The sequence below is a fragment of the Pollachius pollachius genome, assembly GCF_949987615.1.
Source record: "Pollachius pollachius genome assembly, chromosome: 12".
In the NCBI taxonomy this organism is placed as follows: Eukaryota; Metazoa; Chordata; class Actinopteri; order Gadiformes; family Gadidae; genus Pollachius; species Pollachius pollachius.
The window spans coordinates 19,551,307-19,566,641 of NC_136945.1; the positions used below are offsets into that span (position 1 = coordinate 19,551,307).

Here is a 15,335-nt window from a genome sequence, read left to right on the forward strand (position 1 = left end):
CACAGAACACATCCATATGCATAAGAACCTTCTGTAGGTGCTTCACAGGATCAAACCCTGAGAGATAACCACAAATAACAGCCATCTAGATGTTTAGAACAGGACCTCCAGATGATGGTTGGTTACTTGTAGAGGTGCCTTTTTTTAACAGATCAAGCTAGATTTTAGAACAGGACCTCCAGATGATGGTTACTTCTAGAGTGGACTTACTAACCAGACGCTTTGTCTTTTTTTTAACCAGATCATTCTAGATGTTTAGAACAGGACCTCCACATGATGGTTACTTGTAGAGTAGACTTACTAACCAGACACTTTGACTATTTCACCAGATCATGCTAGATGTTTAGTATAGGACCTCCACATGATTGTTACCTGGGGAGTAGACTGCCTTGCCATATCCCAGACTTACCAAACCCTTACCCAGATGGGTGTCTAGATCAGACCGGGACCCCCATGTCCTGTAGAACCCAATACAGGAGGGACAGTGAACGACCAACAGCGCTGTAACTAATGAATGGAAACTGGCGAGTGGACGTTAATTCACAACTACTGGAATATAAAAACAACTGAAGTCACACGGCTCTGGACTTGGATGTTGGGAACTCATATTTTCCAGACGGTTGGAAATGTGTTAGATGTTTCTACATGAGCTCTTCTCTGTAACATATTCAGGCAGGGTCTGAGGGGACCTGGAGTGTGGGTGTTTCTTTGTTAGTGTTGTTGTTCCTTTTCTTTCATAAGACAGATGTGGAGGTAGTTGTGTGATTTACTTTATTTAGCAAGTGGGCAAAGAAGGCAAAGAAAATACACCTTTTTGGAACTTTCATTACAATACTAACAAGTTATTTTCAACACTATCTGAACATGCTGTCTGTAAGCACGCTGTTCCTTCATCGCTATACATTGCACTTTAAGTTAAAAGGCTTTTTGTTTGACTTTGCCAATGATGCTGGTAATTGCTTGTCCTCATTTTACAGTTTCAGACTTTGTGTTTGACCTATTTTTCCCTTTTGGTTTCACTCTTTTTCATGAATGCTATATCAATACAAAAGGTTAATTGATATTTAAACACTAAATACACATCCTTTTGGTAAAAGTACTAACTGAATTCTGCTGACCAATGTATTGTCAACAGTCTACGCTTCCTAATTTAGAAAAACATAATTTCCCATCCTGGGTTAATAAAGTACTATCTATGTATCTATCTAGTACTCTCTGTCCAGATTACAGTACAGGCAGCATTCCCATGTCGATTTATGATGAGAAACCCAGTTGTTGGCTACACTTCAGTCCCAATGGATGTCATTCATACATGAGCTGCACACGAATGGCCCCCGACCAGGTGGGATTTGGTCAGTGCAAAGAGAAGGTCTGGGGATCTGTGTTGCCTTCACAGCCATTCTTCTCAGTCTCATGTCGGGTTGTTCTGTGGACCAGTGGCTTGCAGTATCGCTATCTCCACCCCTAAACCTGGTACTCTTGGAACCTGGTACTTTGTTACGCTACCAGGTATTTTGTTACACTACCAGGCACATGTGTAGTCTTCAGTGGGGAAAGCACACCAAAGCATGAGCATGGCAGGGGAATAACGTGATGGAGAGCTCCAGTCTTTGTAGTTAGCCTGGTGATGGACACTGTTTGGAGAAGTGGTTCAGTCTTTCCTCTGTGGTTTGAAGACCACACTGGAGGTGGCGCGGACACAGGAGAAGCTGCTGCTGGAGATGCTGTTGGGGTCTATTCGGTTGTTCTCCAGCCTCACAGCCACCAGAGTGGGGTCTGCCTCCATCCCTGGCTCACACAGGCTATCCTCTGCGATGCTCCTGTAACGGGAACCACAGTTCAGAGACCAACCCCCAACCATCACTATAGCTCAAGACGTGACCATCACCCCCAACCATCACTATAGCTCAAAGACCAGACCATCACCTCCAATCATCACTATAGTTCAAAGACCAGACCCCCACTCCCAACCATCACTATAGCTCAAAAACCAGACCATCACCGCCAATCATCACTATAGCTCAAAGACCAGACCATCACCTCCAATCATCACTATAGTTCAAAGACCAGACCCCCACTCCCAACCATCACTATAGCCCAAAGACCAGACCATCACCCCCAACCATCACTATATCTCAAAGACCAGACCGTAGTTCAAAGACCTTATGGCACTGTAATATTTAGTACCTTATATTATTGTTGTTGAGCCGGAGGAAGTGCAGAGCCTTCATCAGGCTGATTCCTGCCGGAACCGAGACCAGCTGGTTGTGGTCCATGCACAGCTCCACCATGGAGTGGTACGCACCGAAGAAGGACTCGGGTTCGATGCCATGCCCGTCCAGCTTGTTGTAGGACAGGTACAGATACTCCAGCCCAGGGTCCATGTGGGCAAACACATAACCTGTAGGGTTCAATGGGGTTACATCTCTTAACCAGGCATTGACCCAGGCTAGATATCGCCACCTCTAACAACATTAGGAATTATTGTTATATCCCACTATGTGCAGCAGGTGTGTTCTGCTGTGATTGTTAGCCAAAGCCACCTACTGGGTATCCTCTCTATGTGATTCCCAACCAGAACCAGGTGAATGAGGGATCTCGGCAGGTAGGAGGGAACCAGGTAGAGGTCGTTATGAGACAGGTCAATGGACTCCAGGCTCCTGGGGAGAGAAAGTCAGTCAAGACACACCATCCTGATTCTAGAAAAACTGAATGATGTTGAGATGATGGAAGAGTTGGAGTGGGAACAAGCGGTGAGGAGTGTAGCAGGGTGATGGAGGGATGAGTAGTGCAGCAGGGTGATGGATGGATAAGTGTAGCAGGGTGATGAAGGGATGAAGAGTGCAGCAGGGAGATGAAAATGTGAACTGTACCTGTGGTTGATCCAGGCCAGCGGGGCCATCCTGGTCTCGTCCAGGCGGTTGTGCCTGAGGGACACCAGGGTCAGACTGGTGGTATGGTTGAAGACCACCTCTGAGATCTCCTCAATCATGTTGTTCTCAAGGTACAGCTCCTGAAGGACAAGTCATGGTCTGTTTGTTTGTGTAGTTCTTAATCACAGTTAAGTCTTAAAGGGCTTCACAGGCCAACAGTGTACACTGTTGGCCTGTGACACTAACAGGTAACTGGGATAAGGGAAATACTAGTTGGTATGGGTTAAAAGTTGAATACCAGTAATGAAATGGTATAGGTTAACAGGTTATTACTGGTTATCAGGCCGTACCAGCAGTGTGGGGGGTAGACCCTGAGGGACTGTGCGGAAGTGGTTTCGGCCCAGCCTGAGGTAGAACAACTGGGTCAGAGGGGAGAAGGCAGACGGCTCCACGTTGTTCTCACTCAGGAGGTTGTCCTCCATCTCCAGGATTATCAGGCTGCTTAGACCTACAATAATAAACACGTTAGATATACATTAACTCATTTTTTGAATAATGTTCACAGATATACAGCAACTAACTTGTAGAATAAAATACGCCTGCTAGGTATACTATAACTAACATTTAGAATAATGTGCAGAGATATACAGCAACTGACTTAGATAATAATAATAAATATTTAAGATATACGTTAGATATACAACCTTTCCCTACCGTTGACCTTAATGAATCATGTATCTCCCTTTACATGTATCTCCACCTCCGCTTTAGAAACGTCTTCTCGATGCCTTAATTAATATAACCACATGGCCTGAGACCAGAGTGTACTTGAAGCTGTCCTCACGTAAACCCACGAGGTGAACTGACCTCGGAGGCTCTTCTCCTTGATGGTGCTCAGCTTGTTCTCGTTGATCTTCAGTTCCTGCAGGGTGGAGGGCAGGTTTGAGGGGACACGTTCTAGAAGGTTCCCGTCCAGGTACAGCCGTGTCAGGAACTGCAGCCCCTGGAGAAGGAGGTCAGCAGTTAGACATAGTCAGGATCCACCGTTACTATGAGTAGGATGTAGTTGTGGTGCAGTTTGTAGTGTAGTTTGGTTTAGTTGTATTGTACTGTAGTTGTAGAATGGCGTAGTTATATTGTAGTTATATGTATTGGTAGTTTAGTTTTGTGTAGTTTGTAGTGTAGTTGTATTGTACTGCAGTTTGGTGAAGTTGTAGTGAAGTAATAGTAGTGTAGTTTGTAGTGTAGTTGTGTTGTAGTTTGGTGTAGTGGTGTTGTAGTTTGGTGTAGTGGTAGTTTAGTCTGGTGTAGTTGTGTTGTAGTTTGGTGAAGTGGTAGTTTAGTCTGGTGTAGTTTGTGGTTTAGCTGTATAGTACTGTAGTTTGTGTGTTTGTAGTGTAGTTGTAGTCTCAGTTATGTATTGTAAGTGTAGTTATGTATTTGTAGTTTTGTTAAGTAGTTGTGTAGTTTTTGTAGTGTAGTTGGGTGTAATAGTCATGTCGTTTGTGTATTTTAAGTGTAGCTGTAGGCAGGCTTGTGTAGTTGTAGTTGTAGTCTTACTCTGAAAGCTGCAGCAGCGATGCCGTCAGAGGTGATCAGGTTCTTCCCTAGGTTGATCCACTCCAGGTTTGGGATGCCGTTAAAGGCCTCGGCTGGGATGTTCCTGATGAGGTTACCTGTACACAACCACCAGATAAGTACCAATACTACTACTAGTACTACTAACAACCACTAGATAACTGGCGCATTGTAAGTTGTGTCCGATAATAAGATGTCAAATAGTACCTTCTAGACTGAGAGACTTGAGGTGGTATAGAGCTAAGAAGTGGACTAGGTACCTTCTAGACTGAGAGACTAGGGTTGGTTTAGAGCTAAGAAGTGGACTAGTACCTTCTAGACTGAGAGACTAGGGTTGGTTTAGAGCTAAGAAGTGGACTAGTACCTTCTAGACTGAGAGACTTGGGTTGGTTTAGGGGTAAGAAGTGGACTAGGTACCTTCTAGACTGAGAGACTTGGGTTGGTTTAGAGCTAAGAAGTGGACTAGTACCTTCTAGACTGAGAGACTTGGGTTGGTTTAGAGCTAAGAAGTGGACTAGTACCTTCTAGACTGAGAGACTTGGGTTGGTTTAGGGGTAAGAATATGACTAGGTACCTTCTAGACTGAGAGACTAGGGTTGGTTTAGAGCTAAGAAGTGGACTAGGTACCTTCTAGACTGAGAGACTTGGGTTGGTTTAGAGCTAAGAAGTGGACTAGGTACCTTCTAGACTAAGAGACTAGGGTTGGTTTAGAGGTAAGAAGTGGACTAGGTACCTTCTAGACTGAGAGACTTGGGTTGGTTTAGAGCTAAGAAGTGGACTAGTACCTTCTAGACTAAGAGACTAGTGGGGGTGTAGAGTCAAAAAGTGGACTAGTACCTTCTAGACTGAGAGACTAGGGTTGGTTTAGAGCTAAGAAGTGGACTAGGTACCTCTAGACTGAGAGACTTGGGTTGGTTTAGAGCTAAGAAGTGGACTAGTACCTTCTAGACTGAGAGACTAGGGTTGGTTTAGAGCTAAGAAGTGGACTAAGTACCTTCTAGACTGAGAGACTTGAGGTGGTATAGAGCTTAGGAGTGGACTCGGTACCTTCTAGACTGAGAGACTAGGGTTGGTTTAGAGCTAAGAAGTGGACTAGGTACCTTCTAGACTGAGAGACTAGGGTTGGTTTAGAGCTAAGAAGTGGACTAGTACCTTCTAGACTGAGAGACTAGGGTTGGTATAGAGTCAAAAAGTGGACTAGTACCTTCTAGACTGAGAGACTTGGGTTGGTTTAGAGCTAAGAAGTGGACTAGTACCTTCTAGACTGAGAGACTTGAGGTGTGGGATGGTCAAAGGGGGGAAGTAGTCCAGTTTAATGTTCTCACAGGTCATGGTAACGTCTGAGATGGAACATCCTGGAGGAAGAGCGTTCCTGGGGGACACTTTGATCTCTTCCTCGCCTTCTCCCACCTCCTCATTCTCCCATTCCAGCTCCTGGCTCAGAAGCGTAGGAGGTATTGGTTGAGGAGGAGGGAGTAAGTCACGCTCCTTCTGTTGGTTTGGTAAACTCTGAAACACGTCTCCTCTCAACCACTCGTCCTCTTCGTTCTCCTCTTCTAGAGCCTCCAGTGTCTCCCTCAGCAGCTCATCTTGTCTCTTCCTCTCTTCCCCCATCTTCCTCTCCATGGCATCTCTCTCTGCCTCCTCCTGTCTTCTCCTCTCCTCCTCCATCTGCCTCTCCCTGGCCTCTCTCTCTGCCTCCTCCTGTCTTCTCCTCTCCTGCTCCATCTGCCTCTCCCTGGCCACTCTCTCTGCCTCCTCCTGTCTCATCTTCTCCTTCTGTCTCCACTCCTCCTCCTCTCGAGCTATCTGCTGCTTCAGAGCCTCCTCTTCCTCCCTCCTCCTCTCCGCCACAAAGTTCCTCTGTCTCTCCGCTTGCTCCTTCCTCTGTTTCCTCCTCCTCTTCCTCTCCTCGTCCTTCCTCCTCAGCCGCTCCTCCTCCCGGCGGTGCTGCTCCTCCTCGTGCCAGAGGAGGAGCCGGATCTGTTCCTGGGTCAAGGGGGTTACGAGGTCGATGGGGTCGCTGAGAACTGCAGAGTCACCAGAGAAGTCAAGGCTGAGGTCAACTACAAGGGCCAATCAGGGACGGGGGGAGGAGACAGGAGACAGAGGACACCAGAGAGGAGACATAGAGGACAGAGGAGACCAAAGAGGAGACCAGACAGGAGACCAAAGAGGAGAGAGAAGACCAGAGAAGACCCTGTGTTAGTCTTCCATACACCAACAGAGAGAGAGAGACCAACAGACCACCACAGAGGGAGCAACACTCCGCCGTAAACCCAGGGTTCCTAAGCTCTTTCATCTCTGGACCAAAAAGATAATTTCAGTGTGTCCTTGGGACCCAACCTCTGAATACTCTGAGCACACCGGAAAGGTTCATCCTTTGGTTTTAATGACACACCACAAACTGGATTGTGACCCAAAGAAACGCTTTGGGTCACAAAACTGCTACAGACCTACTGTATGTCCAGCAGCAGTGCAGGGCTCGAGGCAGCCAGTAGGGGGCTTGGTTAGAGACTGGGGGAGATGCTGTGAATCATAGCCACCTTAAATCAACCTAACACCATTTAGTTATCTTTAGCAGGTGTGTCTGGGTGGGCAGCCCATAATAACACAGGCCTGATGTGTTCCTGTTATCACCAATCACATCTCCATCACGGGGGACCATAGCAGTCCAGTGGTAATGACACTGGCCAGGGCTGATGACTGTCTTTACAGCTGGGGTGAGTGTTAGGGTGAGGGTTAGGCTGCCTTCTGCTCCTCTCTTCCAGTAATTGCTGTGTTGTAGTGTCAGTATGAACCCACGCCCACCCTCTCTGTGACTCAGCAGGTTGAGCAGAGGTATGCAGCCTGACTTCTGTATCTCCCACCCTGTCATCTGCCCCTCAATACACGTAGTTAAAGGGCTCAGACGGCCGGACCTAAGTGCCGGGTCTATTGGACCTGTCCTGTTTACGGTCTCAACACAGGTCCCCCTCCTGTCATCTGATGTCTGAGAGGGGAGCTCTCCTAAGACTCAGACTGAGATAAAACTGAGGTACACTAGGATAGACTGTTAAGATTAGAGCCTGATATTTTGGGTCCCAAAGTGTTAGAGTCGGAGAACCCCTGGTGTGGAGTAACAGTAACGCTGACCTAGAGTAATGCTCACCTGGAGTAACAGTAATGCTAACCTGGGGAAAAGCTAACCCTGAGTAACAGAAACGCTAACCCTGAGTAACAGTAATGCTAACCTTGAGAAACGCTAACCTGGAGTAACAGAAACGCTAACCTGGAGTAACAGTCACGCCAACCTTGAGTAACAGTAAAGCTAACCTGGAGTTACAGTTACGCTAACCTGGAGTTACAGTTAGGCTAACCTGGAGTAAAACTAATCTGGAGTAACAGTAACACTTACCTGGAGTAACAGTAACAATAACCTGGAGTAACACTAATCTGGAGTAACAGTAGCACTAACCTGGAGTGAGTTTGGAGCTGGGGGGGTAGAGGGCCGCTGGGGGGTAGGAGGCCGCTGGGGGGTGGATGGCTGGGAAGTCCAGGTTCTGGAGGTACTCCAGGACCTGAGCATCTGCTGGGCCCAGGCTCATCTGGGGGCCTTTGGTTCTGTCAGGACCTGGACACAACACACATCACTACCTGGACACAACGCACATCACTACCTGGACACAACGCACATCACTACCTGGACACAACGCACATCACTACCTGGACACAACGCACATCCCTACCTGGACACAACGCACATCACTACCTGGACACAACGCACATCACTACCTGGACACAACACACATCACTACCTGGACACAACACACATCACTACCTGGACACAACACACATCACTACCTGGACACAACACACATCACTACCTGGACACAACACACATCACTACCTGAACACAACACACATCACTACCTGGACACAACACACATCACTACCTGGACACAACACACATCACTACCTGGACACAACACACATCACTACCTGAACACAACACACATCACTACCTGAACACAACACACATCACTACCTGGACACAACACACATCACTACCTGGACACAACGCACATCACTACCTGGACACAACGCACATCACTACCTGGACACAACGCACATCACTACCTGAACACAACACACATCACTACCTGGACACAACACACATCACTACCTGGACACAACACAGACAGAGATAGAGAGAGTCTGCTAGTGATGGCTGTGTATCTGGAGAGAGAGACTGCTAGTGGGTATCTGGAGAGGGAGAGAGAGAGAGTGCCAGTGATGGCTATGTATCAGCAGAGAGCGAGTTCAGAAGTGTGTGTCTCACCGCGTCCTCCACCTCCTCCTCTCCTCTTTTTGCCCCTGCGCTGGCGTTCTCTCTTGGCCCCGGAGCGCTGGTGGCCCTGGGCCGGCGGGACCACCATCAGCAGCAGCACGCCCAGAGCGGCGAGCAGCAGAACCCACTTCATCCCCTCTGCACACAGATACACTGTACACCTGCTGGGCGTCTACCTGGAGCACATAACAGAGGCACTCTGTACCAGCTGGAGGTCTACCTGGACACCTCCTCTCTCCCTGCTCCTCCTCTCCCTCCGCTCTCTACCTGGACCCCTCCTCCTGTCCCTCCTCTCTCTACCTGTACCCCTCCTCTCTCCCCGCTCCTCCTCTCTCCCCGCTCCTCCTCTCTCTACCTGTACCCCTCCTCTCTCTACCTGGACCCCTCCTCCTCTCCCTGCTCCTCCTCTCCCTCCTCTCTCTACCTGGACCCCTCCTCTCTCCCCACTACTCCTCTCTCCCCGCTCCTCCTCTCTACCTGGACCCCTCCTCTCTCCCCGCTCCTCCTCTCTCTACCTGGACCCCTCCTCTCTCCCTGCTCCTCCTCTCTCCCCGCTCCTCCTCTCTCTACCTGGACCCCTCCTCTCTCCCTGCTCCTCCTCTCTCTCCCCGCTCCTCCTCTCTCTACCTGGACCCCTCCTCTCTCCCTGCTCCTCCTCTCTCTCCCCGCTCCTCCTCTCTCTACCTGGACCCCTGCTCCTCCTCTCTCTCCCCGCTCCTCCTCTCTCTCCCTGCTCCTCCTCCTCCTCTCTCTACCTGGACCCCTCCTCTCTCCCTGCTCCTCTTCTCTCTCCCCGCTCCTCCTCTCTCTCCCTGCTCCTCCTCCTCCTCTCTCTACCTGGACCCCTCCTCTCTCCCTGCTCCTCCTCTTCTCTCTCTGATCTATCTCACTCTAAGTGGGCACCGACAGACAGACAGGAGGAGAGGCTAACAGACAGACGGACAGGATGAGAGGCTAACAGACAGACAGACAGGATGAGAGGCTAACAGACAGACAGACAGGAGGAGAGGCTAACAGACAGACAGACAGGAGGAGAGGCTAACAGACAGACAGGATGAGAGGATAACAGACAGACAGACAGGATGAGAAGCTAACAGACGCAAATCATGAGAGACTAACAGACAGACGGACAGGATGAAAGGCTAACAGACAGACCGACAGGATGAGAGGCTAACAGACAGACAGACAGGAGGAGAGGCTAACAGACAGACAGACAGGAGGAGAGGCTAACAGACAGACAGACAGGATGAGAGGCTAACAGGCAGACAGACAGACAGGATGAGAGGCTAACAGACAGACAGACAGGAGGAGAGGCTAACAGACAGACAGACAGGAGGAGAGGCTAACAGACAGACAGACAGACAGGATGAGAGGCTAACAGGCAGACAGACAGACAGGATGAGAGGCTAACAGACAGACAGACAGGAGGAGAGGCTAACAGACAGACAGACAGGATGAGAAGCTAACAGACAGACAGACAGACAGGAGGAGAGGCTAACAGACAGACAGACAGGATGAGAGGCTAACAGGCAGACAGACAGACAGGATGAGAGGCTAACAGACAGACAGACAGGATGAGAAGCTAACAGACACAAAGCATGAGAGGCTAAGTGATTGAAAGATGAGTGTCTTGCTGACAGACAGATGATGAGGGGCTGACAGACAGGATGAGATTTTTTTACCGGAATACCAGCTGAGCTCCGGGGACAAGCCTTATTCTCCTGCTAACCCTGCTTCCTGTGTGTGTGTGTGTGTGTGTGTGTGTGTGTGTGTGTGTGTGTGTGTGTAATAACTAGGTCTGCGGGGTGGAGGTCTGTCATTTTTAGAGAGAGAAGCTTCAGACTACTGAGGTCAGGAGGGGTCAAGATGCCCCTACCAGTACTATACATATACATACCAGTATATATACACCTACAGTATCACTACCCTATATCCATCAGTAAACCTACCAGTGATACCAGCTACAGTCAGTTTAAAACCCTTGTGTGTGTGTGTGTGTGTGTGTGTGTGTGTGTCAGGGAGACGGATAAATATATCCATCAATACCTTATGCAGTAGAACAACTTCACATAAATTGCCTCCAACTACAACTCCAGTCACTAAAGCCAGATGATTCAACCATCTGTTCTTGTGGAAACAATAACACACACGCACGCACACACACACACACACACACACTCCGCCAATACGGGAGCAGGGGGGAGGGGCCCTGGATGAACAGGCTCTCGTGGAGACATGGAGCACCCCCCCACTCTGGTACAGCCCAGCACATAACTAAACACCTCCCCTCTGGTAGACCCACACATAACTACCCCCCCCCCCCGACTCTGGTACAGCCCAGCACATAACCCCCCCCCGGTAAATAACTAAACACCTCCCCTCTGGTACAGCCCAGCACATAACTAAACACCCCCCCCCCCCCCCTCCTCTGGTAAATAACTAAACACCCCCCCTCTGGTACAGTAGCTAAATAACTAAACACCCCCCCTCTGGTACAGTAGCTAAATAACTAAACACCCCCCCTCTGGTACAGTAGCTAAATAACTAAACACCCCCCCTCCAAGCACATAACCAAACACACCCTGGCTGTGAGACTTTGGGAGGGTTTAAGATGAATAATAAAACAGAGGCGCCTATAGACAGAGAGACAGACAAACAGGATGATAGACAGACAGGCAGGCTGATAGAGAGAAAGACAGGTTGTTAGACAGACTGATAAACAGCTGGCCGACAGTTAACAGACAGCCAGGCAGGCAGACAGGCAGGCAGACAGACAGAGGGGTTTTACGTTACCTACGTTCCCAGAAATGCGAAGTTCTTGTGGAACAGTTGTCAGATGTTTTTCTCACAACCTTTAGAGAGGGAAACCGTTTGTGTGAGTGTGTGTACGTGTACGTGTGACTGTGTGTGCATGTTTGTGTGCGCACAGATCCGAACCGTCTGTCTTGCCGTCTTGTGTTGTGAACATGTGCTTGTGTGTGTGTTGTTAAGCTGTGCCAGGGTGTATTTGATTAGATAGACAGATAGATAAGTACTTTATTATCCCCGGCGGGAAATTACTTTGATTTGGCAGAACAAGACAGGACAAGATAAAACGATGAACACACATATTGCAACAAAGTAAGAACAAGCTGAACAAGGAGCAGAGCGCTTGAGTGCTTGCAGAGAGCTTCCAGAATGCAAGTTGAAACAGTTAAACACATGAGAATAGAGCAGTATGTATTGGGTAAATGCAATGATAAAAACAAGTCCCTCTGCGACTATACAAGTCGCAGAGTGAAGGGGGGAGGGGGGCGTGGCCAGGGGGGAGGGGGGCGTGGCCAGTGGGGAGGGGGGGGGGGGGGGGGGGGCAGAGTGGGAGGGGGGGAGGGGGCTGTGGCTCTAGTCCAAGGACACGTAGACCAGTCTGAAGGCAGGAAGGGGGACTCTGTGGGGGCAGAGGAGTGTCCTGCTGAACACACTCCTCTGCCGGGGGGGGTCATGGAACAGATGGGAGGCGCTGTCCATGATGGCCAGCAGTGTGGTCCCCGTCCTCTGCCCTAGGGGCCCCCAGGACAGGCCCTGGGCAGTGTGGTCCCCGTCCTCTGCCCTAGGGGCCCCCAGGACAGGCCCTGGGCAGTGTGGTCCCCGTCCTCTGCCCTAGGGGCCCCCAGGACAGGCCCTCAGCCGTGTGGTCCCCGTCCTCTGCCCTAGGGGCCCCCAGGACAGGCCCTCAGCAGTGTGGTCTCCGTCCTCTGCCCTAGGGGCCCCCAGGACAGGCCCTCAGCCGTGTGGTCCCCGTCCTCTGCCCTAGGGGCCCCCAGGACAGGCCCTCAGCCGTGTGGTCCCCGTCCTCTGCCCTAGGGGCCCCCAGGACAGGCCCTCAGCAGTGTGGTCTCCGTCCTCTGCCCTAGGGGCCCCCAGGACAGGCCCTCAGCATCGTGGTCCCCGTCCTCTGCCCTAGGGGCCCCCAGGACAGGCCCTCAGCCGTGTGGTCCCCGTCCTCTGCCCTAGGGGCCCCCAGGACAGGCCCTCAGCAGTGTGGTCCCCGTCCTCTGCCCTAGGGGCCCCCAGGACAGGCCCTCAGCCGTGTGGTCCCCGTCCTCTGCCCTAGGGGCCCCCAGGACAGGCCCTGGGCAGCATGTGGCTCAGGAGGAAGAGCGAGTTGGCTGGTAACTGGAAGGTTGCTAGTTCGATCCCCGGCTCCTCCGAGCTGAGCAAGCACCTCACCCTAAGTGCTCCCGACGAGCTGGCTCAGTGTGTGTCGGCATGTCTAAGTGCCAGTAATCAAGCGGTAGTTAGAACATCAAAGTGTAGAAGAGATGGATCAGGCAGATGAAGGTTCATGTAACATCTGCTTCTGCCACAACGTTCCTGTCTCCTCAGCAGAACACTTCCAGAACCTCCCAACGTGGTCTGGACCGGCTCTATGTCTTCTACATGTAGTGACCTCTCTACCTGTCTTTCTCTCTACCTCTCTGTTCCTCTTCACCTCTGTCTACCTGTCTCTCTCTCTTCCCGTCTCTCTACACGTCTCTGTACCTCTTTCTCTCTCCAAACATCTCTCTACCTGTCTTCCTTTGTCCTGTCTCTCTCTATGTGTTACTTTACCTCTGTCTCTCTATAATTGTCTCTCTCTACACGTTTCTCTACCTGTCTCTCTCTTCACCTGTTTCTCGCTCTACATTTAATGCTATATACCTGTCTCTCTCTCTCCAGGAGAAGTACCCGTCTGTGGTGACTCTTCCAGAAGGTTCGGTGTCGGAGGTCATGACCCTGAGCCATCCAGAGCTTCCTAGGTAAACACCTGTCTGTCTCCCAAATACCTGTCGCTCTGCTCTCACTGGACTCCTGTTTGTCTCTGTCCCCCCTGCCCCTGTGTCATTCAGATGACTTTATGGATCAGGAGGAAATGATTTGTTACGAGTCGAATGTAAACAATTTTTTTGCATATAAATCAAATTGTATATGTCACTGAAGCTAAGTAAAGTAGGTAATTGACTCTAAAACAAAGGCACTATTGCAGGCGTATTGCCCAGGTCACCTTGACGTGATAAAGATTCAAATGGCTAGTTTGATAGCCCGGTTTATCAATCTGAGCTCTGGCTGGCTAGCGGTTGTTCATATGTACCTGTCTGTCACTCTAGCTGTGTTCTCGCTATTCATTGGTCAGTGACGGTGTCTAAAGAAGGTGAAGTCATACCTCAGATCCACCTCCTGCCCAGAGCTCCCAAGAAAGGTGAGATCAATTGATACTATAAGCTACCTATTAAGGAAGGTTTTCATTTAAATGTATCTCTGATAAGTCACAAGCGCATGAGGTTACATAAGGGTACCTGAGCCCACTGATGAAAGGCCTTGCATGTCCAGTATGATCCTGTCGGCTCCTTCGGAACAATGACCGCTTACTGCCAGAGAGGTCGCCAGAGAGAACCAAACGGAAGTCTTCGAGCTCGCCTTGAACACATCATAGAGATGCAAGTCTCTAGAAAGGCATTATGATAATATAATCTATTAAGACTATCATGGTGATATAATTCTAGTGATGCATTATAATATGATATATCAAAACATCATAATATAATGATCTGTTAACACAACAGCATGATGATATTATTCTCTAGTGATTCATTATGATAATATGACCTATTAACACCCCATCATATTATAATCTATAAAAACATGATATGAATATATTAGCTTGTTATAAGGATAGGTATTAGGATAGGAATTATAATATAATTGTTAATAAATCATATTGCATCACCATTAATTGTCTAACTACAGTGTGTGGGGCATTTCATTTAGCTCATAAAAAGGCTCACACAAAAACTGGACTAGCTTCTGAAGCAGTATCAAAGTTGCCGTTGGTCGTAACCATGGGGATGACATGTCCCCTCCTTCCTAGAACTCGCAGCCAAAAGGGATTTTTAAATGTGTTGACCCAGGGAGTTCACTAACACTTTAACAATATGATCTGATTATATTCTAATACATATTTATCTAATGGTATGATACATATACTATGATAGATTATAATGATCCATAAATTAATTTTCATATTAAAACATGACACATTTTGAAGCTCTCCAAGAACATCCTGTACAGACGGGATGTCTTCCCGCCTGCAATGTGAAGATAAATTTCCCAACGCTGGCCGAGTTTGTGTTTGGTAATCAGGCGCCTCCGGCGACGTGACTGACATGAGGCATGAATTACCCCGTTCACCCCTTCACCCAGGGCTGAACTCGCCTGCTGTCAGAACTCAGACCTTCATCTAAAGTCTGAGTGAGACTCAACCTGAATACGTGTTCCTCACCATCACCTTCTCTCCAGAGTACCTCATGGATTCAGCCGGGACACTAGAGGGCGCTCCTGAGTCCTTCCACAGCCTCCTCTCCGTCCTGGGGATCGAAGCTGCCCTGGAGAACATCATCATGGCACTCAGCCCCTAGACCCCAGCACCTCTCAGTCTGACCTCCTCCTGGCTCCAGCCCCTAGACCCCAGCACCTCTCCACCTGATAGGAAATACTCCTATTCCTACCTTATAGCATAAGTAATACTGTGTGTGATA

At 49.3% G+C, this 15,335-nt stretch overlaps 2 protein-coding genes across 2 annotated transcripts in view; one reads left to right on the forward strand and one right to left on the reverse strand.

The window, feature by feature from the left end:
• cenpp (centromere protein P) overlaps positions 1–15,236 on the forward strand; it is a 41,711-nt gene extending 26,475 nt beyond the window's left edge. Inside the window, exons 7-9 of the mRNA XM_079748160.1 lie at positions 13,480–13,559; positions 13,908–13,999; positions 15,097–15,236. Of these exons, the coding sequence (XP_079604286.1) occupies positions 13,480–13,559; positions 13,908–13,999; positions 15,097–15,215 (291 nt within the window). The 3' untranslated portion in view covers positions 15,216–15,236. The remainder of the gene's footprint in view (positions 1–13,479; positions 13,560–13,907; positions 14,000–15,096) is intronic.
• ecm2 (extracellular matrix protein 2, female organ and adipocyte specific) lies at positions 1,652–8,914 on the reverse strand (the record flags this gene model as incomplete). Its single annotated transcript, XM_079748152.1, has 10 exons — positions 1,652–1,820; positions 2,188–2,401; positions 2,548–2,660; positions 2,874–3,013; positions 3,224–3,381; positions 3,741–3,876; positions 4,434–4,549; positions 5,708–6,517; positions 7,909–8,064; positions 8,773–8,914. The coding sequence occupies 10 exons, from the start codon at positions 8,912–8,914 to the stop codon at positions 1,652–1,654; spliced, it is 2,154 nt and encodes a 717-aa protein (XP_079604278.1).
• Positions 15,237–15,335: the final 99 nt, after the last annotated feature.